General features: G+C 41.7%; 1 protein-coding gene across 2 annotated transcripts in view; it reads left to right on the top strand.

The window, feature by feature from the left end:
• Window positions 1–25,088, top strand: part of LOC111865536 (protein dead ringer) — a 540,220-nt gene that overhangs the window by 199,488 nt on the left and 315,644 nt on the right. For both annotated transcript variants that reach the window (XM_023853648.2, XM_023853649.2), the window contains exons 2-3: window positions 634–756; window positions 5,562–5,933. In XM_023853648.2, coding sequence (XP_023709416.1) covers window positions 634–756; window positions 5,562–5,933 — 495 coding nt within the window. The remainder of the gene's footprint in view (window positions 1–633; window positions 757–5,561; window positions 5,934–25,088) is intronic.

Raw genomic sequence — 25,088 nt, 5'->3', positions numbered from 1 at the left:
ATAATAATAATAATAATAATAATAATAATAATAATAAGTGAGTAGAAAGTGTGGAGGATGCAGTACGGATGGAAGAAATTATAAATGGACACATAATTATGTCGGAATTTGAAAGGAAAATGTCGTTTGGGAGTAAGCCTACTATGCATAGATGGACGGATAATAATAAAATGAATCTTGAAGGAATATGATATGAGGGTATATATTGGCTGTATCTAACCCAGGATAACTACCAGAAGCAGGATCCTGTGAACTCGTTAATGAACTTTCGGGTGCTGTCAAGTGCCCGAAATGCATTTATCAGCTGAGCGACTATTAGCTTCTCAAGACGGATTCTGCTTCGTGGAGTTAGATATATGTCTTCTATATGTGCAGGACTGTTTAATACCATGTCATCATGAGATAAACTACGCCTACACGAGAAATTTTCATCGGGGTTAAGACAGTTGGAGCTTGAAGGTGATTTTCACTTCCGTCTAGTGCCGGCGTTTACTATGCGTTGGGTTTTACGGCAGCGCTCCTATGTCTTGATGAACAGAAACAGAGGCAGTTTCTTTTTTGCTTGGACTGTTAATTGTAACCGAGATGTGTGGTTACTAGGCAGAGAGGCTGACTCTTGTGTCTCTCTTTCAGTCAAACAATGACGAAGAGCTGAGTGAGGCGGAGTTGCAAGATGAGGACAGCGAGGACGCTCTCTCTAGACTTCCGGTGGAGGACGTGGGCGACCCGGAGGTTCTAGCCAAGCTCAAGCAGCAGGTCTGTACCCATCATCATTATCAACACGGAATAGGTTCGGTTCCAGGTTATATCTGATTCTTATTTTTCAGAAAACGTTGGAAAAACTGCATAATGAGGATCCTCATAACTTGTACTCTTTACCAAGTATGATTAGAATGATCAAGTCAAGGAGGATGAGATGTGCAGGGCATGTAGCATGAATGGATAGAACAGGAATGCATGCAGGATATTGGTGGGAAAGCCTGAAGGAAAGAGGCCTCTAGGACAGACCGAGACGTAAGTGGGTGGATAATATTGAAATGAATGTTAAAGTGATAGGATAGTAGTATGGACTGGATTGATCTGGCTTAGGATAGGGATCGGTGGCGGGGTCTTGTGAACACGGTAATGTATCTTGTGGTTCCATAAAATGCTGGGAAGTTCTTGAGTATCTCTACAACTGGCGATTTCTCGAGAATGACACAACTCCATGAAGATAGTTCTGTGTCCTTGGGTAGAAGTTCAAGCCATCACAATACTACATAGGGAGTTGCAGTCAAATACGGGCAAATATTCATGAACTGAGCGGGATTCGAATAAGCGATCCCAGTGTTAGAGCAGCCAGAACTTTGCAGACACTAGATTCGGTTCAGTAGGAATTCCTTTGGGTATTTGTTAAATGAAGGGAATTCCGAAAAATATGCTTAGCATAACAATTATGACGCTATCGGTGCTTTTGTGTAATTATCTAAAAAGCATAACCTAAGAAAAGGTGAGATGAACATGAAATGTATTTCATTTTCTTTCACAACTTTTGTTCCTATATACGCGCGAGTTACGGTCGAGCTGCGGAGGTTTTTATTTGTTAAGTGTGCGTTATGGTGACCGCCTCTGTGGTTCAGTTGTCAGAGTTCCTGGGTACAGTTCCAGAGGTCCGGGTTTGATTCCCGGCGCTGCCAGATTTTCTGAGAAGTAGTGGGTCTCGAACGGGGTCCACTTAGCCTCGTGAAGATAATTGAGGAGTGATTTTAAGGAAATAGCAGCTCTAGAAAACCGAAATTAACGGCCGTGAGGATTCATTGCGCTGACCACGCGACACTCTCTATCCCATAAAGTTGGCACTAACTTCGCCGACAAGCGGCGGTCGCTCGGTCGGTATAGTTCGCTCGCGGACCAAAGCCACGGAGTTTTGTTTGAAATGTCCATTATGAGTATTTTCCCGGATTTTAATAATAATTTGAATGGGTGACATTCGTTCAGCGCTATTCGTTGTGTCCTCCGGACACACAGAGCTGGGCAGAATACTGCGAAGCAAATAGATATATATGTGTTGCAATTTGCCGCCAAAAGTGAAGTCATTTTGGGTGGCATTTTCGTATGTGCTCTTGGAATGTAAAATTAAGAACTTGCCCACTCTTTATAAGATTATTTCTGCAGTTAAAATTCAGTTAGTATTTTTCAGGTGCATTTCAAGGCTAACTCTGATCTGTTAGTATGAAATAAATTCATCAACTCCTTTTGTTAGGGACATGACATTATATGCTGCAGTTACGTTAATATTTTTTCAAATGTTCATATGCATTCTAACTTTAAACCATGTTATGGTCTTCATTTTTGTGAGAAACCGATATTAGTCAACACCTCGACAATGATCAACGCGGATTTTAAGTTCGGGAGAAATATTTGATTGTGCTTCGTAACAGGCGGGGATAGTGCAGTCGGTATAGCGACTGGCAATGGGCTGGACGACTGAGGGGTCGGAGCTCCGAGTTCCGATAGGGTCAAATATTTTCTCTTCTCGACGTCGTTCAGACCGGCTCTTGGACCCACCCAGCTTCCTGTCCAGTGGGTATCTGGGACAATTTCCCTTGTATTAAAACGGCCCGGGCTTGAAACTGATCACTCACCTCCAACTAGTGCAGAGGTCAAGAAAATGTGGATCTATACATCTTTCCCCCATACATCTTCATAGTTCAGTGCTTAATTAATTAAGTACATGGGCAGCTTTACCTTTTCCTTTGTAGCAGTTGTGAGTCGTGGCACTAAGTAAAGACAAAATGTCATGTAAACCTAACTGTGGATATTAGAGCGAGCGATAAGTTGCCGAAATGATCGAAAAGTCCTACACTTCGAAAGGGAATTGCCTCTCTATGAAGTGACATCACACCACATACTATCCGAACCTATGTATATGGCTGCCAGACACGTTGACGTTGTGAGCCACCGTGATTCTCAGACTTATTTAGCATATCTTGTCACGGTTTTGCCATAAATTCAGTACTGCTAATGAGTTCAAACTTATTGTGCATAGGCCTGCACTATTAAACGGACAGGGTGTGTAAGTCCGAAGGAGACGAGATTAGCATGTACAGCTTATTTCACAGTACAAGTATAAAAGTTTCCATGCGTTTCCTTTTTGTTTTACAGCCTCTACTTTTGGGGAAATCTATGGTCTAATAATATCTTCATTACATTTGTCATTCTACCGCGAATGTTTGTATTTTACAATAAATAAAGAGTTTTGCTCTTAAATTTTTTTGCATTCCGTTCATTTCCAATAGGCTAGATGACACCGAAGGTAGACAAAGCAATACTTCCCCATGCTTTAATAAGGACCCCAAAGGTAAAATGTAAAAGTTAACTCTGTAACAGGCCGTGGAGGCCCATAGGGTTGTGAGACGTCAATGTTCCCTCTCGGCTCACAGATGGCAGTAAAGTTGTCAGCTTTATTCATCGGCCGGCCACCCTTTACCCTAAGAAGGATATTGGTACTCACTTCCGTTAAAGGCTGAATAGTCCCCAGGATCATAGTGCGGCTAGGAATATGGGAACAATTGCAATATCCAATAACTTCTTAGGGAATCGAATCCGAGACCCTCTGGCTTGTAGCACGATGCCTCAAGCAAATACACTTCCCCATGCCCCCTTATAAGCACCGTGACATAAAGATGTACCGGAGAATGAATATAATTTTTTTTTCCATTGACACTAAAGCCCCAGTGGGCCTAGGCCTACCTCCATGAACTTCTCCGTTCACTTCGGTTTTACTAGATCTGAGACATACGATAGGACTCCTTGGGCGGGTGATCAGCTCGTGGCAAGGCCTCTACCTGTACACAAACACAGAAAAACGCACACAAACATCCATGCCCTCAGTGGAATTCGAACCCACGATCCCGGCTTGGGAGCGAGCGAAGACAGTACATGTCTTAGACCGCTCGGCTACCGTGACCGGCGAATGAATGTATACGTGTATGTATTCTTAACTTGTGCAGATGACCCGTTCGTTTTGCCCCCTATTAAAGAGTCCCGGTATTCAATGAANCGGTGGTATGACTCACGGCAAATTGCAGCCGCGGCGCGCACTTGATTGTACGCACTGTAGAACTCCGATTCATTCTTCAACCAACACCGTAGCCTAATCTTTATATAGTGAATTTCCCAAACTTCTGATACAAATATATGTAAGCTGCAGACTCCTACCACCACAGAATAAAACAACTACTATGTGACACCGTGTAATTTTGTTGCGTAGCTGTTAAGATGTGACCAATATAGGAAGTGGCGAGCCCACGATGGTTCCGTGTGTAAGAAGACTTCAGCGCGTACCGTTCTTTCTTTTGCATTGTTAATTTTGAGAAACTGTATTGCATGTAGTTACGCGTAATTTAGTGTCAAATGGAAACTAGTAATTTATATTGTAGCGTGTGACCGCCTCTATGGTCTAGTGGTCAGAGTTCCCGGCTACAGATCCAGAGGTCCCGGGTTCGAATCCCAGCGCTACCAGATTTTCTGACAAGTAGTGTGTCTCTAACGGGGTCCACTCAGCCTCGTGAGGATAACTGGGGAGATATTTCAAGGAAATAGCGGCTTCGGTCTAGAAAACCGAAATCTATGGCCGTGGAGACCACGGGACACCCACCATCCGCTAAAGTTGGCACTAACTTAGCCGAGAAGCGGAGGTCGCACAGTCGGTATAGTTCGCTTGCTGACTACATGTCACGGAGTTTGTTTATTTGATATTGTAGCGTGTAAGACCTGTTACTAGTTATCTACAGCGAAACGAACAAGTTCCTACGACAACGAGTTGACGGAGAACGATAAAGGAACTGTTGGAAACGGTGCTTTCTCCGAGGTCCGTGCTAAGGTGTTATAAATAGAAAAACTGGAGCAAGAGTTCAGAGTTGTGTTATAATCGCCGGACAGCTAGGAAGTAAGCGCGGAAGCTGAAGAATCTCCACGCTAGAAACCGTAAACATGGAACAACTGCTGAAGACTGAGTAGACTGAAAAGACCTAGCATGTTTATAGTGATTTGCAAAGAGATGATTAAATATAATTAAATATAATCACTAGTAGTGTGTTAACGTGGTCAATAAATCCAATCCAAACCCACTTGTAGTCGTGTTCATACACATGACGATATTGTCTTATTTTGCTTGCTTTTCGCCCTACATAGTTCGCTGTTTTTCAGATATCTATACATTTCTAGATTATGAGATATTTAAATCTGAAGTAACTAATAGTTTAAAAGTATCTTAATGTTACCTTCATCAATTATTTATTGATATATTTCTAGATTATGAAATATTTATATCTGAGGTAACTAATAGTTTAAAAATATATCAAAAGTTGCTTTTAATAATTAGTTATTGTAAATATTAAATATTTTATTTGAAAATTTTTGTTGAAGTAAAACAGTTCCTCTAACAATATGATTTTGTGTATTCTAAATTTGGTTTGTTATTTATACTTCTCCATATAGTAAAGGTCAAAACGACAAGATATTTACGGATGAATTTTTAAGTGTTTGCATGAGACGCAGCTATCTTTCGATTGTTTCAGGAGCGAGAGGAACGCGAGGAGATCGAGAGGGAATTGAAGGCTCACGCCCAGTCACAATCGCACCTTCAGGCTCCATCCCCCAGACACAGCCCGCGGGAACAGCCTGCCACCCCGTCTCCCAACGTCATGATTCCACCCCCAGCCTTCTCCTTGCCACTGCCGTTTCCTTTTCCACACCCATCGGCCGCCTTCCTGCCTCCCATAAGCGCTGCCTCCGCAGCGCCTCCCATCTCGGCCCCAACGCCCAGTTTCCCGCCGCCCTCGACAGCCGGCGCAACCCTTCAGAACTCCATCTCCTCGGGGTCGTCACACTCCTCCGAGTCATCCTCGTCCTCGCAGCAGACGTGGAGCTTCGAAGAGCAGTTCAAACAGGTGCGTCAGGCAAGTGACGTTCCTTCATTGTCCCTACTAGCAGTAGTTAGGAACCAGAGAGAATCTCCTAGGTTCACAGCTGTGCATGGGCATGCATGAAGCGTACCTTCCTTGTTATCCCGGGCTAGCATAGACGTCATTGTTTCGCCCGGGAAAGCCCGGTCCGTAACTTCCGCATCTACTTCTTTGTTATTCTGATGAGATCAGTGTTGTCAGCGAATAAGTGTACAGACTCTGCAAAGTAGTAGTAGTGCTAAGTTTCTCTCAATCCTCATGAATTAAGACAATGATTCTCCACTTCATGTTTCTCGCTTTCCACCGGACATTTTGTCAAAAAACTGTATTAAAACAAAGATTCCCCTTTTCTTAGGAGTGTATTTTTTTTACAAATATTTATTTTAGTACAAATATATAGCAGTCCCTGTACTTAACTAATTAAACCCTAGGTCTTGAAGACGTATGAGGGAGTTGATGTATAGATCCACTCTTTCTTGAACTTGCTACTGGTTGGTGAGTCGTCAGCTTCACGCCCCGATCGCTCTACCCCCCCGGAAAAGAGCCTCACGTACCCATTGGCTAGGAGATTGGGTGGACCCCAGAGGCGGTCTGAAAGACGTGGAGAAGAAAAAATTTTAACCCTACTGGGACTCGAACTCAGACCCCTCCGTCGCCCAGTCCGTATCCAGTCGCTCCAACTACTACGCTATTCTTGCTCCTTGTATTACAACACAACAAAATTGCAATTTTATAAACAAAAGAAAACGAAGTCACAGAATATCTGCCACTGAACTTGTGGCCTCTGTTTTGAGTCTGTCCCGCTTGGAGATTCAGGTTGTATTTTGGTGTCGTAACCTTTTAAGAAATTATGTATTAATAGCAATGCTGCTAGTGTAGGTAGGTTCCAATCTTCTGAACTGAATGACAGTAGAATCTGAGTAGACCTAATGTATTCCACGGCGCGCAACCTAGTGAATCGTAGTATATGAAGGTAAAGCTATCCCTGTGAACTACGCCATGAAGGCTTATAGGGAAGTGGATATATATATCCATGTATTCCTGACCTTGGCACTAGGAGTAGATGGTCAGCTTCACGTCCTGGTTGCTTTATCGTCGGTACTTATGGGATAGGTGGCTTGGTGAGCTCCAGAACCGGTCTGGACCACGTGGAGAAGAGAAGAATTTCGTCCGTACCGGGACTTGAACTCCTACCCCTCGACAGTCCAGTCGTGGTCACTCGCTATACCGACTGCGCTATCCCGAAAAGAAGCATAAATTACTCGTTCGATAATAAGAAAGGTCCGAGGGTGCGTTACAATCCTGTTGTTACTTTGACACAGATATCCAAAACGAAAAGGGCTACCTGATATCGTGTTCCTGAATGCAATTTGCTAGACCAGTTGAGACATTTGTCATAACGATACATCACGTGCTTGATTCCGGCGGAGAATATATAAGGGTTGAGTGTTTTCTGTCCCTAACGCAACCCGGTTTTCATTTCATTGTGATGTCATAAGTGCTTTTAATGATACAAAGAAGTGGAAATTTCCAGGCGCAAGGTACGGGCAGAGTCGTGAACGGTGAATACATTCCCAGAAAGATGTCAGAGCTTTATTTACAGTATTTTGGGATACACAGAGCAATCTTCATTAAACTGGTATATGCTAGGGGACCGTTAGGCAAATACAATGGATTTGAGAGGTTGGGCAAAATGTTGGAAATACTGTCAGGTATAGGGTGACCTATAAGACGGATTTTGAATTACTGCGCCTTATACATTCACACAGCTCAGGACTTCAGACATTACAGCGCTATTCTATACACTTTACAGTTCGCCGCTGCACACGCACTAGCCGTATCCTGGCAACGGATTTATCAGTCTCATTGTAACTTCAAATACACATGAAGTCTTCTTTGCACTCCTAATTCCTTTCTTGCAGTTTCTTCTCAGTTACCTTCGACTGCCGTCTCCAGAACTCGACCCAATTTTCATCCGACTACTATTCAGTACTCTTTCGTGTCTAAATCGAAGTCAAAGTTGTAGTACGACAGACGGTCAGTCGGCCAGTCTGTCTTTGTGTCAAGCACCCATTTGGGACATAAGACCAGATTTGTTTCTGTCTGATATCTGCCTGTTTCTTGATGTGTGGCGCCTTCTCTGACGAGAGTACTGGTCTGTCTTTTACAATGTACCGTCGTGTCTTCTATGCCAATTTATAACCCCTCGGCACGAACTACGCAGAAAATAGCCTATATTGTTAAGCAGGCGGCTTTGCTGGTCGTTGCCGAGCAATGGACTTTCTATTGTCGCATGCTTGTGCTTCGCGGGCATGTGTTTACCAAGATGTTGCCTAGCAATTGATATACACGTCACAATAGCTTACGCGAAAAGCACTCTTCTCTATTGTATCGAGTATGTTACAATAGGAACACTGTGTCGACAACGGACATTCTATTCGGGAATTAGTTAGACACTTATACACTAAAAGAAACAGAAATTTGAGAATGAAATATGATTACATTTGAATGGTGAGTGCCTATATTTGTTACTGATTATAAATTTTCCAGTCAGAATGAACTAGCACTGGATGCTTACTGCGTTTCTTCTGTCTGTTCTATTGTAAGACCGAATATCCTTTATGATAAGTTGCAAAGGGAACGTGCCTCGCCTTGTCCAAGCACTGCTTCATATTTTGGAGATACTGGGTCAGAATCTCCACTCTGATTAATATGTCGCTCTTGACAAATGCTAGAAAACTTCGTTAAAATAGAACATGTCCTTTCCCTCAATTATATCTTACACCGTTTGACGGAGTCAGATTTTGCAGATTACGTAATGTCACTCACACTTTGAAGTATAATATTAGTGTGAATAATATTTCATAATTAGTTTCTACCTCACAGAAAACACAATGAGCCGAATTGTCAGGGCCAACAGTTCAACACTCTTTACAGGAAAAGTAGCTTTATATTGTAAGACTCTTATAAAACGCATAACTACACTCTACATACTCCGTGGCTTGAGTCTGCAAGCGAACTCTGTGGTCTAGTGGTCAGAGTTCATGCCTACAGATCCAGAGTTCCAGGTTCGATTCCCGGTGCTACCAGATTTTCTGAGAAGTAGTGGGTCTGGAACGGGTCCACTCTGCATCGTGAGGATAATTGAGGAGCTATTTCAAGGAAATAGCTACCCCGGTCTAGAAAACCAAAATTAACAGCCGTGGGGATTCGTTGCGCTGACCACGCGATATCTCTATCCGCTAAATTTGGCACTAACTTGGCTGACAAGTGGCGGTCGCTCGGCCGGCATAGTTCGCTTGCGGTATACAGGCCACAGAGTTTGTTTTGTGTTGGGGGGAAAAAGTGGCTTCATATTGCAAGTCTCTTATAAAACGCATAACTATACTCTAGACAAAATACAGTCTTTGAATGTTATTTAAGCAGCGTTGCACGTAGCAGACACCGTGCTTTAATGTCGTAAATTAATTAAGACGCTGAGAGAAATAAACTTGTTGTTCATCTGATTGTGTAGTGAATTGTATATTTTCTTAATATCCTCTAAAGTAAATGGGTTTAGTGCTTCATAATACCAGTATTAACTTAGGGCGTTGCCCAGTGGCAAGATGTACCTACGTGACGTTTCGGAGAGTGGCTCTGTCTCCGCCTCCCAAGTATGAAACTTATTTCTGTGTGAAGAACAAAGCAGGGCAGAACCAACGTCCGAAACGTCAGACAATGGAAGCTGTAGGTAGTTTGTGCATGATGTTCAAATTGCTTGTCTTAATCCATTTAAAGGAATTATTACCAACATTACGGGGAGTACAATAGGTTATGGCGTCTCACGCATTTAGTGTATTATTAAACAACACTTAATATACCTGTAAAATACATGTTACCATTTGCCGGATGGACGAAATTATGTTCTTTTTCTTGTTCTTTTTTTTACAACATAAATGCAATAACGGTATAAGGGAATTAAAGTTGGTGTAAGAAACTTACATCTGTCTTTAATTGGATAATGGAAATGAATTCGTACATCGATGTGTTAATGCACTGCTCCACTTTTTCTTTCCTAAAAATTAGTATCAGTAGTGAATGACGACCCAAGCGGTCATGTAGATCCTGGTGTTTAGTCCTTAGCTAACAACTACACAAAACGCTTCAACTGGTACTTACACTAATGGCGGGCTGGCACTCTGGAAGCAGGCCCAATCCAACGAAATGAATGCAGTTATTAGCATGAGTGAAGTGAAACCAGGATGGAGTGATTCTTGTGTTGAGTCTGATAGCAGAAAGATAAGAAAGAAAGTGAGGCTAGTGGTCGCCGGCTTCTTACTAGAGTATCTCTTTTTCAATCCCACTGTACGTCATGTTGGTTTTGTGGTGGATCAAGCGACACTGGGGTAGGCTTTTACCCTAACACTTCGGTTATTATACCAATGCTCCGTACTTGTCTGCCATCCGTATTTGAAGCTGTAGTCTCAGGCAGCCCCTTCAGTTCGATTGAAGGACCTGCCTCTAGAGGCCGCTTTTACTGAGGACAAACTTCTTTTTAAACCCTTGTATCTATCCATAAAACTGTCAATTTGTCATTGTATTTAATTATATAAGCACTACGTCTTGACATATGGGGGAGTGAAGGTATAGCCCCACCGTTTCTTATTTCGGCACTAAATTAAGGTGAGTGGTCAGTTTCACCCACTACCGCTTTACCTGAGGGGAAAGAGCCTTCGATACTCATTAGATAAGAGGGTAGATGGGCCCCAGAACAAGCCTTGACGTTGCAGAGTAGAGAAAATCTCTTGCCCCTACCAAGAATCCAACCCCGGCCGCCTAGTACGTATCCCGGCAGTATCTGTCCATACCATGATCGAATTACGACAAAATGTTTTAGATATTGACTGCTTTATTATGCCGTTCTTTATGCTGAACTTAGGTACGTCTGTCAAAAGTCCTGATTATAGAGAGAAAATGGCGTCACTTCACAGTCAGAAACAGAAGTATAATTTTCTTCTCCAGATATTATGCATACAGCGTACAACAGACAAGAAATATATTTTATATAAATTGAAAAAGAATTGCTAATCATAATATGGCCACTATGTCACCAAAAGCAAGTTTTCCCCAATACTTTGTTCTCCTCGACACTATCAATATGGCTGCCATGAGAGCTCGTAGGAACGGGAAGCACCATTTATTCTAATTCTTGACATATATAGTGACATTTCTTGATAATGTGGAGGCAATGTTGTGTGAAACTGTGAACTAACAGGCGAAATATTTTAGTTTGATAACTGTAACTGATAAACTATTATAAGTTTGTGAAAGTTGTATGACCTTGTGTTTAAATGATGCATAATTTCGTCGAAATAATTCTTATCGGTTTTGCTACTTTGTGGCGAGTGTAAACTTCTAGTGTTCAGAGAACTTTTGGCTGCAGGTCTTTCTTCTAATTCGCATTGTGGGGGGGTGGAGTCCAACTGGGTGCACTCGGCATGTCGGTCTCTTATTGGCCTAATGTTTTTGCCCCGGTTGATTATGATGATGGAGAATTTGGTGGAATGAAAATTGGCAGGGGAAACAGAAGTACTCTGAGAAAACCTGCCCCAGCGCCACTTTGTCCACCACAAATCCCATTTAACCAGATCCGGGTTCGAACACGGGCCGCCGCGGTTGGAAGCCAGCGACTAACCGCTTGAGCTATGGTGCGGCCTGGCTGCAGGTCTTCCTTATAGCCATATTCTCTTAAATAACTCCATGGAGAACATTCCTTCCTGAGAAGCTCCCAGTCTTCCAGCTGGTCAATGGATTCCCGTCCTCCCCCGCCATTTCCATATTGACAAGGGCCTGCACTAAACAATATCCACAGGCGAATGGTTTCATGAACTGAAAAAGGGTTCTGAAGGCCGCTGTGTATTCTGGACTTCGGCCATCATCTATCACAGTGTTAATCAACCAGTGGTAAGACAACTCTAAAATTATGCGAAATTATTCTTTGGGGTACGTAATCACAACTGAAATGTTTGAATTTTTGTTTTTGTATCCTTTTGTACAGTGATAAGTACGGTGGCAAGTTTATGGCCTGTAGGTAATTTCTTCCAAACAGCCACTTATGATTACATTGTTTAAACAGATTCATTGCACTGGAAGCAAAATTGCCGAGAAACACTGGACTGGTCTAGTTCGTCGAACGGAAGACAGACTGTCCAATTACAGAAAGTTGCTCTTGCTGACGAATCCAGCTGAGTAGGCCTAGATGTATTCTAATCTCTTACCTGAGACGTAAATCGACATATTTTTGAGAATGTTTCATATGCCGTTTGGAATAGCAGACGATGTACAGAGTCCAGAAACTTCGTAATTACTACAGATACGAGTAGAAGACAAGGTTAGGTTCTAATACCCAGCATCTCCAGTACACATTTCAATATTATCCACTCACCTACGACAAAATTTCTCAAGTGGTCTGTTAAAATTTTCAACTAAATACTGTAAGCATTCCTACTGCCGCTATGCCTGCTACATGTCCTTCCTGTATCATTCTCTTCCCCTACTTGGCACACTGTTTTTCCTTGAATGTTCTATCACATGAACAAGCGTCTCGGATTAAAAGTTGTCATTTTGTATCGTGTAAATGTAATCCTTCGGAACCCTAAATACACCACGCCAACTGCGGCTTCTTCCAGTACGTGGCTCCCCCCCCACCTTTGTATCATGTCGTTAATTTTCATCACAAGGCATTGTCTTGTGAGGAAGGCGGTCAGTTGTCCCTTTGTGGCGGGACGCGCTGTTTGTGTGCCGCTCGCCCTAGCAGCAGTTTGAAGTCTAAACTACTGATAATTACACTGACGTTGCCAATGAGCGTCAGTCCACCCCGTGCTGATGCATTAATTATGACGTCATTTGCATACTAAACGTATAAAGGGAGCTTCTCCATGTTGTCTGCCTTATCTAATGGAGTCGTTACGGCTGTGCGTGAATCTCTCGCGAATAACCCCCCCCCCCTCCTTAGTCCTTTCCGTTTTTATCTTTCTCATTGTGTTTATTTCCTTTCTTTCGTTATTAGCCTGTTTCTCTTCTTTCCTCCTCTGCTATTTTCTACCTTGTCTTCTTCCCTCTTTCTATCTTTTTGTCTCTGTTTCTCAGTTTATACGTGTTTTTATTTTCTTTATTTTCTTCTTTCATCCTTTCATCTTTGCTCTTTTCTGTTTCTTTGTTAGTTTCGTTTTTCACTTTTTTCTTCATCTTCTCTTTTATTGTTTTTCTAGCCTATTTTCTTCTCTGCGTGCTCCTTTTTCTTCTCTTCTTGTTCTATATTCTTCTCATTTTTCCTCTCTATTACGTTCACCATTTTTCGCTTACTTATTCTTCCTTTGTTAATTTGTCTGTTTTTCCTTTTGTTTTTCTTACTTTTGGAATTTCATTTTTACTCTCTTCTTTCATTTTCTTTCATTCTCCCATTTATCTGTTTTTGCTCTTCAGTTTCATGCGTTCTCTTTTCTTTTTTCGTTCAATTTTTTATCTTTCCATTTTCATTTTTTCATTCTTTATAAGATACTCTTCCCTCTTCCTAGTCCTATTTACTTCTAAACCTTTTTCTTTATTTCTTTGCTCTCTAATTCAGTAGCTCTGTGCTTATTAAATAAAATTCTTTTATTTACATATTACATAAAAAGTCTTTTATTTCATGAATAGCTTGTTAAATGATGAGGCGAGTCTCCGTAAGGAACCAGCTGAATAGGTGAGTGTCTCATGCACATACTGGGAAAGGAAACCACCAGGTGACTGATGTATCTTTTATATAAGAATAAAGTTGTGTTGTGAACAGTAATTGAGACTTCTAATGTTAACGAGCTACACAAAGTATTTAATTTGTGTTGAAAGTAATAATATGCTTAGGCATGTAATTATCTGCGTTAAGTTTGTCATGAGAACTTTCCAAAGAAATAAAATAATCAAACATTTTTTGTGAATGGCCATTTAAAGCACTGCAGTATTTATGTTTAGAAATGCGTAGTCTCGCTCAACTACGTCACTTAAAAATAAATTTATTATTTGTATTTGTAGTAAAAACATTAGCAGTAATAATATTAGCAGTAGTAGATCGCTTCTGTGGTCTAGTGGTCAGAGTTCCTGGCTACAGATCCAGAGGCCCGGGTTCGATTCCCGACCCTACTAGGTGTTCTGAGAAGTAATGGGTCTGGAACGGGGTCCATTCAGCGTCATGAGGATAATTAAGGAGCTATTTCAAGGAAATGGCGGCTCCGGTCTAGAAAACCGAGATTAACGGCCGTGAGGATTCGTTGGGTGGACCACGCGACACCCTCTATCAGCTAAAGTTGGCACTAACTTCGCCGACAAGCGACAGTTGCTCTGTAGGTATATTTCGTTTGCGGACTAAAACCACGGAATTTATTTAATAGTAGTAGTGTGGCCGATTAAAATTGCGGAGAGGTCTGAGGCAGGAATTTCCCTCGCTCCATCGACTACTGGGATCGTGGGTTCGAATTCCGCTCAAGACATGGAAGTCCGTATACGCGTTTATTCTTTGTGTTGTCCGGTGTGTATGTAGCAGCGTTCAGACGGGCTGATCCCCCTTCCAAGGAGTCCTACTGTCTGGGATAAAGAGAAGAAGAGGCCAGGGCCTGATAAAGGGCTGTAGAGCCGTGGATGAGTGAATGAATAGTAGTGGCATATCGTATGGGAGAGGGAAATAAAAATTGTAATACGTTACTTTCAAATGAGATTCGAACGGTGGATATTCCAAATAAGAAGCAGTAGTTTTGAGCATTATACAAATAGGTTCCTCGACATTCGATCATTCATTAAATTTGAGTCCGGAATTTGATTAATAGAATATTATCATATGTATTAGTGACTTTTGACGGAGTTTGGATTGGATGATTGGATTTATATCGCCTATATATTCAACTCATAGCTTCAAGCAATACAACACTATCGCTGAACTGTACACTTTACAATTCACCGTTTTACACACGCACGCACGCACACACGCACTAGGGTTTTGCCTTCGCTAGTCGCAGCCTGGCAACGAATTTCAACATAGTAATTATACCGGTCTTACCGTAACTGCAGCACACATGAAGTCATTCTTGCTCAGCCTAATTCCTCTGTTGCCATGTCTTCTCAATTATCCAACCGCCATCTTTAGAGACTCTTATCAATTAAATCTCATGTGGCCTGGGATTCTCGTTATATAACGTCTGTGCGTATCCAGCAGAAAACACTTTTTCCATCTTTATTGCTCAACAATACCTCGATTGTTCCTTGTTTATTCTTTTCCGCAGGAACCTGTTTATCGAGTCGTTGTCTAGCAATGAACGTGTACCCTGGCCCCGCTATACCGATTTTCAAACGTCACTTCACAATATATCTCATTCATGAGGCTACTTAATTTTAGACATCTGAATGCTGAGGCATACGACGGGCTGATCCCCCATCCAAGGATCCCAACCACCTCTCTATAAGATTCATAATTTCATAATTAATTGGTTCTGAATGGTCGCCTGCCAGACGGCCTAAACCATCAAAGGAGGATGACCAGGTCGTCTTGAAGTTTATTAATTGATTAACTGGAATTAATTCTGTGACTGGGAAAGAACTGAAGAGATGAAATATAATGCTAGAGGGAACATTAAGAAGTACTGTAAGGCTATGCCTGACTACAGTAACAAGGATGTCTTAGACACTAGCTAGCTTACTTTTCATTGTGTAAACAACTTTACTACAGAAAGAAGGGGAGTTTTATGACAATTCTACAAAGTGCGTCATTAAAAGGGTTATGACATCGAGGTGGCTCTCGTACAGTCACTCAAAGCCTCTACGCTGTATGTTTTACATTCGTTGGCTTCCTTTCTTTCTAAGGAAAGGTGGGCGTTTGGTATCTCCATGTTCATGTGGATATCTCTCAGAGGAACTACTGAATTGATTGCTGAGTACTTCCCAATTTAATTAGGAAACAACCATTTCGCACTCGGAAATCCTCTACGGAACATGAATGAAATTCTTATAAATCGAGCTTAAACACAAAGCCAAAATAATAAATAAGAAAATGCAAGATAAAAACAAATGAAGACATGCGATCAATATATTGTCACGTACAGGGTGTTGCGCGTGATGAAACTAACGGGATGTAGTTCGGATGATTGTATATACTGGCACCTTGGTTACACGTTTTCTTAATCATATTTAAATACAGCGCTATCGCTGATTTGCACACTTTCCAGTTCGCCGTTCCACACGCACCAGGATTCTCAGTTTCCACTAGTCGTCTCCTAGCAACGGATCTCAACACAGAAACTAGCACTTCAAATCACTATGAAGTCTTCTTGCCATTTCGTCTTCAGTCACTCTGGAACCTCGGAACTAAAAATTCTTCTGGACTCACTCCTCCAGCTTACGGCTAACTCGTAGCTGCCCATGAACGAACTCTTGTCACTGCATGCACTTGTCTTATGAGACGCTCGAAAATCACTGTATCTGCTGTTGCCGACGTCACTGCTTACACGGAAGTGTGTTTGCCGTGCTTAGAAACTTGTTGTTTCACCGTTGCTCGTCGCGGACTCCATAAAGAACACGGCCTCATCTATTGTTGCGTGTTTGACCGTGTTTACAGAGGTGTTCCCTGGCAACGCGTTGATCACATCTGTTACAATATTTTAATTGCACAAATTTAGAAGAAAAAGTCATATTTCGTGTATGCGAAGCTTAGAATTTAATGAGCCACATTTTTGCAATTTTCAATGCGAAATGTGTTTTTTTTTTCCTATTGGTAAATTTGTTTTATATTTGCCTTAATGATGGAAAGTAGATTATAAAACTGAAAACGCATTTAGTCTCTTTCTGTATTTCGATTTTACTGCTACATAATTCGAAAATCGAGTTTTACACGAGTATTTGATGACAAAGGTTATTAACTAATGAACTGTATTCCCTCCACTGAGGTAAATATACAATATGGCTCGTTCATTTCACCCTTTGAAAATGACATTCATATTTCAAAGACTCTCCAAAATAAAAATCATTTTAAAAGAATATTATAAAGATAATAAAAAATTAAAATAATAGTAATTAAGTGGCCGTTTTTATTATAATGTAATTTTCTGCATGAGCACTGATTTTCATTTCGGGAAATTTCAGGGTTTAGCGGAACAAAATTTGGGAAACATGGCATTAAGAGGCATTTATATAACTTTGTACATAAGTATCAGCCCGATATTATCGAAATCTGTAGTGTGAAAGCAATAGGAAAAGGTAGGATTTAGGAATCGCTATATCCTTGTGTCACAGTGTCCATGTTTAGGTTTGTACCCTTTCATAATTAACCAGCCAATTTATATGAATCTAGAGACGAGCCCAAAATTGTTCATTTTTATACCACCAACAACAATATGACAATTTTGTGACGTTCTGACGTGGAAGCAACATTTCCGATATTTCATGTCGGAGGACGTGCAACGTATGTCAAGGCAGCCGCTTTTCGGGGAATGTAAAATGAAAGTATGGCGGCTGCACAGAATCTCTATTTAGCTTTCAATTTGATGGCAATAATTAGGCACGTATAATTTTGTATTGGGATAGAACATAAAACATAATGTGTAAGTTGATGAAGCTATCGCTGTTCGGTAGCGTAGTTGGTTGAGGCACTGTGCTACAAGCCGGAAGGTAACGGGATCGAATTCCGATGATGTGGATTTTTTCAATTCACCTTATCCATCCAGTCGCTCTGTGGGCCTGTAGTCGACTCAGCCTGTATCAGAAATGAGTACCAGGAATATTCTGGGGGGTAAAGGGCGGCCGTCGAGTAAGTCTGACAAACTTAGCGCCATCTGTGAGCCCACTGTCTAGAACTTGTGGCAGCCTCAACATCTCACAAACCTATAGGCCTCCAAAGCCTGTTACAGGGATACCTTTGCCTTAACTTTACTTACTTATCCCTGTAACAGGCTGTGAAGGCCCATAAGGTTGTGAGACGTCGAGGCTCCCATATGTTATCTAGACAATCGGCTCACAGATGGTGCTAAGATTGTCGGCCTTACGCGCCGACGCCCTTTACCCCCCCCCCTCAGGAATATTCCTGATACTCATTTCCGTTAGAGGCTGAGTGCGGCAGGAAGGATTGGGTAAAATAAAAAAATCAACCTCATAGAGTCGAACCCGCGACCTTCCGGTTTGTAACATAGTGCCTCAAGCAACTACGCTACCACGTGCCCTTGCCTTAAGTTCATTCCGCATTTTTTATGTATTGTTGTGGTATAGACCTGTTTTTCTGCAGCGACGTGAGAGTGAAGTTTATTGTGGGCAAGTATGATCGACCTTGACCTTTGTACAGTTCATTTAGTGACACACCGAACTTGCGTATACCAGCGGACACGGTAGGAGGAGTTCCAATATTTATGCTGAAGTGTCCAGCTTGTACAGCATATGCGGGTGGTCCTTGATACTTGTTTCGCCTCCTCTTCGTTGGTGGATAGCAGTCAGCCGTGTGAACGAGTGTAGTAAGTTATATCACGCATTTTCATCACGTGAACTAAAGTGTTGCCTAAATAAAGTAATGACAAATATTTGCTTTGGATTCCGTAGTGAATTTTACTATTATTATTATTATATTGTTGTTGTTGTTGCTGTTGTTATTGCTCTGTAGCCCTTTGTTGGGCCTTGACCGCTTTTTCAGCTTCTAGATCGGACCATATACACAATCGGTAAGACGGATTTCAGCCCGTCTCAAGGCCTGTACCTACACACAGAACAGCACAAACGCAGAATAAACGTACACAACACTTGCATCCATTCCTTTGGTGGGATTCGAACCCACGATCCAAGTGTTAAGCGGACGAAGACAGTTCATACCTTAGACCGCGAGGCCACTGTGATCGGCCCTTGGTTTGGTGTAACGAGAGGTGTCTGCTCATAAACAATTTAACGTTAGAAATTATATTAAATTTTTAAGGTAATAACTGCCTCCTTGGACTAAGCAATAGTTGAAATCATTATCTATTTATTTTGCCTCTTTCTGTTCCGGCAGCCGACCACAGTGCTTTGCAGTATAAGGCATGAACCATCTTTGCCCCCTCAAACACTGGAATCTTGGGTTCACGTCCCACTTGAAGCATGGATGTCTGTGTGCGTTTATAATGTGTTTGTGTTGTTGTGTGTGTCGGTAGCGGCCTTGCGACGGGCTGATCTCCCATCCAAGGAGTCCTAGACTTTGTACAGATTAAGAAACTGAAAAAGCGGCCAAGATTCAAAAGGGATGTAGAGCCACAGATAAGAGTAAATATTGTGACGTGCTGCCTGAAAGCCGGACTATAAGACGTCAATCTCTGGTCCATCGCTAGCAATTCCTAGGCAGCGATGCCTAGGAAATTGTTGCCCCGCTGATAGAAGTCTAGCAGTGGGGTTTCCAATGTTGCAAACGAATTGTTTGATGCAGACACGTATTCTCGCGGCAACAAGAGAGTCGTTGCTTAGCAGCGGACGAAATTAACCCTCCAACAAGGTGTTCCCTATTCAGTCCCGAGTTCAGGATAAACAATTCGTTTTTGGCAAGAGACTATCAGAGTTGATATCCGACTAGAGACCAGGATAGTTCGTATCCGACGAGAACTATTGACAATTGAGCTCTGAGCAGAGCAGAATCATTTCACCGAGATCAGAGGTGCAAGAGGGTTGTAACATTGAAGAAAAAATGTAATAGTGTAATAATTGTAAGCGTGAGTGTAAAAGTGACTGTCCAATAAAATTTTTTCGCCAAATCCGAGACCTACAAAATTCCTCGTCGCGTTTTCTAGGAAACAGGCGTCAATACATTTCTTTTCTGGTGTTCATCATACGGGAAACTTTACTCTTATAATTTTCACCACCCGTCATTGTCCGCATAGAGTTGATTTCTGTAGTGGTTAATTTGTACGAAGTGACTCACTTGTTACAAGCTTCCAATATAGTATATTTTATTGTATTACTGTTGCTCAAAATAAGGAACAAAATTGGCTTTCCTTATTTCATATAAAAAAGCTTCTGTGAAGTGCTTTAAAGACACGCATATAAGTAAATATGCATCAAAGAGAGAAAAGGGGTGCTAATAGAACATGACATTTGAAATTCATAAGAGACCATTGCTCGATAGTGTTTAATGACTTTAGTCTCGCACTACGACATACCAGATAATGAGACACGGAAATAAATAAATATGTATTTTAAAGTAAATGAACATCAACATACGAGGTATATGTTGTATGGAAAACTGCAAAGAGCTTGTCTGAAAAAGATTCTGGTGTACATTCTTCCTTTTCATATGCAGTTTGTACCGTTCTCTAAAGTATCATTGAAAGGCTGCATAGCTTGGAGTCTGATCTGAGATTCCAGTTCTGTTGCAGAACCATCAGGAGCTGCAATGCGAGGTGATATCGGGTAGTTCCCGGACTGTTATTGTTGTAACAGGCTCGGTGGAAGAAGATCAGAGGTGAGGCCAAGGTCACACATCCGAAAGCCTATTGTATCAGTTTGCCACGTGACACCGCGCTGTGAACAAACATTGTTTACACTAGCGCTTTTTCGACTTCGTGTTTCGTTTTGTCTGCGATGGATGACAAAATCGAGCAATGCGTCTGCATGAATTTTAGCGCGAAGCTCGGTAAATCAGCAACCGAAACCCTTGAAATGCCTCGTGAAGCTTTTGAAGAATATTCTTTAAGCCGGACAGCGGTTTTGAATGGTATTCACGTCTGAAGGCCGGTCGAGTGTCAGTTGAAGATGATAAACGTTCAGGGCGACCAAGCATTAGCAAGACGACAAAAATGTTAAAAAAATTCGAGATTTCTTCCACGAAGACAGTTACTGAACAATCCATGAGGTCGCAGACACCGTTCGGATGACTTATGGAGTTGGCCACGAGAGATTAACAAAAAATTTTAACATGCGCCACATTGCTCCTTCATCACGAAAACGCGCCCGTGCAAACGTTCCTGATAACCAAAGAATTTGTGACTAACAACAACATGGTTACCGCTTCCCATCCACCCTACTTCCCGAACTTAGTCCCCTGCGATTTCGTTCTGTTTCCCAAATTGAAAATGAAACTGAAGAGACGACGTTTTGAAACAGTGTCTGACATCCAAAGGAAGTTGCAAGCGGTACTCGACAGCATTGAGGAAAATAACTTCCACGGTGCTTATGAAGAGTGGAAAAAGCGGTTGGGTCGCAGTAGGAGTGCATGTTCCCATGGAGTCTATTTTGAAGGAGATAGCGACCAAAATTGAATTAAGCATTTATTTTTTACCTAGTCCGGGAACTTTCCGATACACTTCGTACAAACTTCCAAAGTCTGTAATATTTAATGTTTCTAAGTTTCATAACTGAACACACAAGTATAAATCAAACAAATCAGTGACTCCTTTAAGTAAATTACTTTTCCAACTGTAATTGCCAGTACTGAAACACTGAAAGCTGTAATTTTACCTGTTCTTCAATAGGAGTGTGGAACTTTTTTCTTCTAATAAGAGAACATAGAGTGACGGTAATTGAGACTAGGATGCCGAGGAGAATAGTCAGACACAACAGAGATAACGGCATAAGTGACTGGAGAAAACCATATCATGAAAAATATCATAATTTATTGTCTTCTGTGAAATATTTTAGGGTGATAAAATGAAAGAGAATGAGATCAGGGAATGCAGAAAATAGGAGAGAGACGATAAATTCATAGAAACTTTTTATTCGATACCTTGGAAGTAGGAGTACAGTGTGAAGATCTAATGGTAGATGTGAGAATGAGATTCAAACGCATTTTAACGAAAATAAGGGGTGTGGTGCGCATTGAAATCTTCTGGCTCAGGTTAAAGAGCTGTGGTGGGCTGTAGTGGACACTGTAATCAACCTTTCCGTTTCCTAAGAGGCGTACACTTTGTTAACTGATTAGCTATTTGCTTCTCATGAAGGACTCTTTGACACCCAGGGTTAGTTGATACTGATCTATCGACAGCTATTTCACGAATACATCCTATTTTAGTTGACTGTATGGCTTTGTATGCCTTTATGNAGTGTCTCAACCAACTACGTTACTGCGTGCCTTAATAATAATAATAATAATAATAATAATAATAATAATCATAATAATCTGTGAGCGCTACGGTCCAAGATGACCCTCGGTCTCTATTTTACAGCTTCATAATCATACAGACAGTCGGTAGGACTTCTTGGACGGGAGATCAGGCCTTCGCAAGACCGCTGCCTGCACAAACACAGAATAAAAGCATACAAGACATCCATGACTCAAGTGGGATTCGAACCCACGATTCCTGTGTTTGACCGGGCGGGGTGGGACTAAGTACACTTGGTACTGAGGCCACTTTCGGCCTATTGTACCAGCCCCAGATGATAGGTGAGGGTGATTGTGGAGAAATTGGTGGAATGAAGATTGGCAGGGGAAACCGAAGTACTCGGAGAAAACCTGCCCCAGGGCCACTTTGTCCACCAAAAATCCGACATGAAAAGACCCGGGATCGAACCCGGGCAGCCGCGGTGGGAAGCCAGCGACTAACCGCTTGAGCTATGGCGCAGCCAACTCATGCCTTAGACGGCGTGGCCACTATGACCGGTTTCCTTTATATTACAGGATCCGCATATGCATGATGGTCATCGCAAAACCGTCGTTGACAACCTTGACACTCAGTTCACATATTCATAATCAACTGTATCAAATATTTCTTCTTATATTACCCTCATATTTTGATCTAAGTGTCTTAAGCTGTCCGTTTCTCCCTGTTTTGAATCTACATTTTTGTGCATTATCTCCTTCTGTTTTATCCGTAACAAATGGCCCAACAATGGACTGCTAAGTGAAAAGTAAAATTTATGAAGATTCTCATTATGTAATATTCTTTTTCCCCATTTTTGGTATTTTATTTTCCAAATATTCCCCTTAGCACCGTCAATCTCTGTTCTTCCATGAGAGTAAGAGGCCGGATTTCACCTTCTCCTGCATGAAGCACTTATAACTCTAGCCTTATATATATTCTTACTTTGGTAGATATTTTATATTTTTAAGCCCAGTGGCATAACTCGTATAATCGTTTGGTGTGCACTCAGTTACCATTTCATTGCTTGTATCGGTGGTTTCACTCAGGTTTATATGATAGTTACAACGGTGTATCTTTTCGGTCTGTGTGTAGTTTCGCTACTGTCTAGTAAGTTCACTATTAGTGCATTAGTGTGGTTTTCTAATTTTCTTAAGTATTTGACACTGCGGACCGACTCTGTGGCCTAGTGGTCAGCGTTCCTGGCTACAGATCCAGATGTCCCGGTTCGATTCCCGGCGCTACGAGATTTTTTCTGAGAAGTAGTGGGTCTGGAACGGGGTCCACTCAACGTCGTGATGATAATTGAGGAGCTATTTCAAGGAAAATAGCGGCTTCGGTCTAGAAAACCGAAATTAACGGCCATGGGGATTCGTTGCGCTAACCACGCAACACCCTCTATCAGCAAAAGTTGGCACTAAACTTCGCCGACAAGTGGCGGTCGCTCGGTTGCTATAGTTAGCTTGCGGACTAAAATCACGGAGTTTGTTGTTTTTTTTTCCTTAAGTATTTGTCATTGCACTGTGCACCGTTCATTTGCAAGTGTTCTTGCAAGTGTTCTGTGGTTGTTTATGTACCAAGATGCACTCAGAATAGATCGGAGAGCCTTTGATTGAAAGCGCAGGAGGTTTCTGATGTTGGAATTTGAGGCTGACCCCCATAACTAATTTCCATAGTCCAGATAGGTTTGAGTACTGCTTATTATAGGAGGAGTTTGCCTTCCGTTGATTGTGTTGATCTCCCGAGTAGTCAGTGCATTTGTTTCGCTTTTTGTACTGTCGGACAAATTTGATTGTGTAGGGTGAATGTTATTTGCGTGGATTTGATTTATTTTAATTCTCCATTCCTTCGCCCTGTCGTCGATCTTAGCGATAGCGACTTGCAGCTTCATTGAAGCTCTCGCTGGTTTTCGTATGTGGCTCAGATTGCTGTATGACTGGCGAAGGTAGCAGTTGTTGTGTTGTCTGATGTCTGGAGCTCGCTTGTGTAGGTAAGACATAGGACGGATCCCAAGACAATTCCTTGCGGTTCACCTGTTTCAGTTTTCTTTAAGGTTGTGATTTCGTCTTTGAATTTTACTTGAGGGAGAACTATCCATTAGATATGATTCTAATATTTTGTAGTATGCACGGGGAAGTGGTGTTCTAATTTTGAACAAGAGGCCTGGGTGCCAATGCTTTATCAAACGCTTGTGTGATGTCTAGGAACGCTGCAGAGCAGTAATATTTTTGTTCTTACCTTGTTCTTACGCTCTCTGTAATTATGTGTACTGTTCGATGGCAGAGTGTTGCTGCTGCTGCCGAAATCCAAACTGATGATTCGGAAGGATTCGGCTTTCTTCTAATATCGCGGGTAATCTCTTGAGCTTGACCTTTTCGACTATTTTGCTCCTTATTTTCAGTGAGCTGAACGGTCTACGTGTATATGAACCAACTTCTTTTGCGATTTATCGGGTTTTGGAATCGTTATGATCTGCGCTACTTTCTATTGAGCTGGAAAGAGTCCTGTTCTAATAAGGGAGTTATATATGTACGTTGGCGGACAACGCCTTTTCTTGGCATTTCTTTCATTATTCTTCTTCTAATTAGGTCATATCCTGTGGCTTTCCTTGGGTTGATTATATTATGTATTTCGTTAGGTGTCAAAATTTAGATTTGTATTATTTATAGTGTATATTCTAGCACATTGTTGATAATTCTGTTTCAAATGCTTCGTTTGTGGCAGTTTGTTTAGTTTGAAGGCTTTTTCTAAGTCATGATGATCTGATATTGCAAAAGAATATACCACCACCGTTGCTCCCTTATTATAAACCATGTAATGCATCAGGACGGAAGCTATGAGTGAGAGAGCGTTACTTATTCGTTACCGCGACTAGGCTACGGACTGTATGACATTGGAATCCCGACAGAAACAGCGATCTTCTACTCCACAGCTTCCACGTCGACTTTGGGGCCCACCCAGATTCCTATCCGGGGTGGTGGGGGTTCTTCCCCGGGTGTAGTGAGAATGAGTTTGAAGCCTCTGTCCAATGTCAAAGTATGCGTGAAGCTGTAACTCCATTCTT

This window comes from Cryptotermes secundus, unplaced genomic scaffold (assembly GCF_002891405.2).
Source record: "Cryptotermes secundus unplaced genomic scaffold, Csec_1.0 scaffold722, whole genome shotgun sequence".
NCBI classification, from domain to species: Eukaryota; Metazoa; Arthropoda; class Insecta; order Blattodea; family Kalotermitidae; genus Cryptotermes; species Cryptotermes secundus.
Note: the sequence above shows the minus strand (reverse complement) of the source record. Positions and strands in the feature narration are given on the sequence as shown.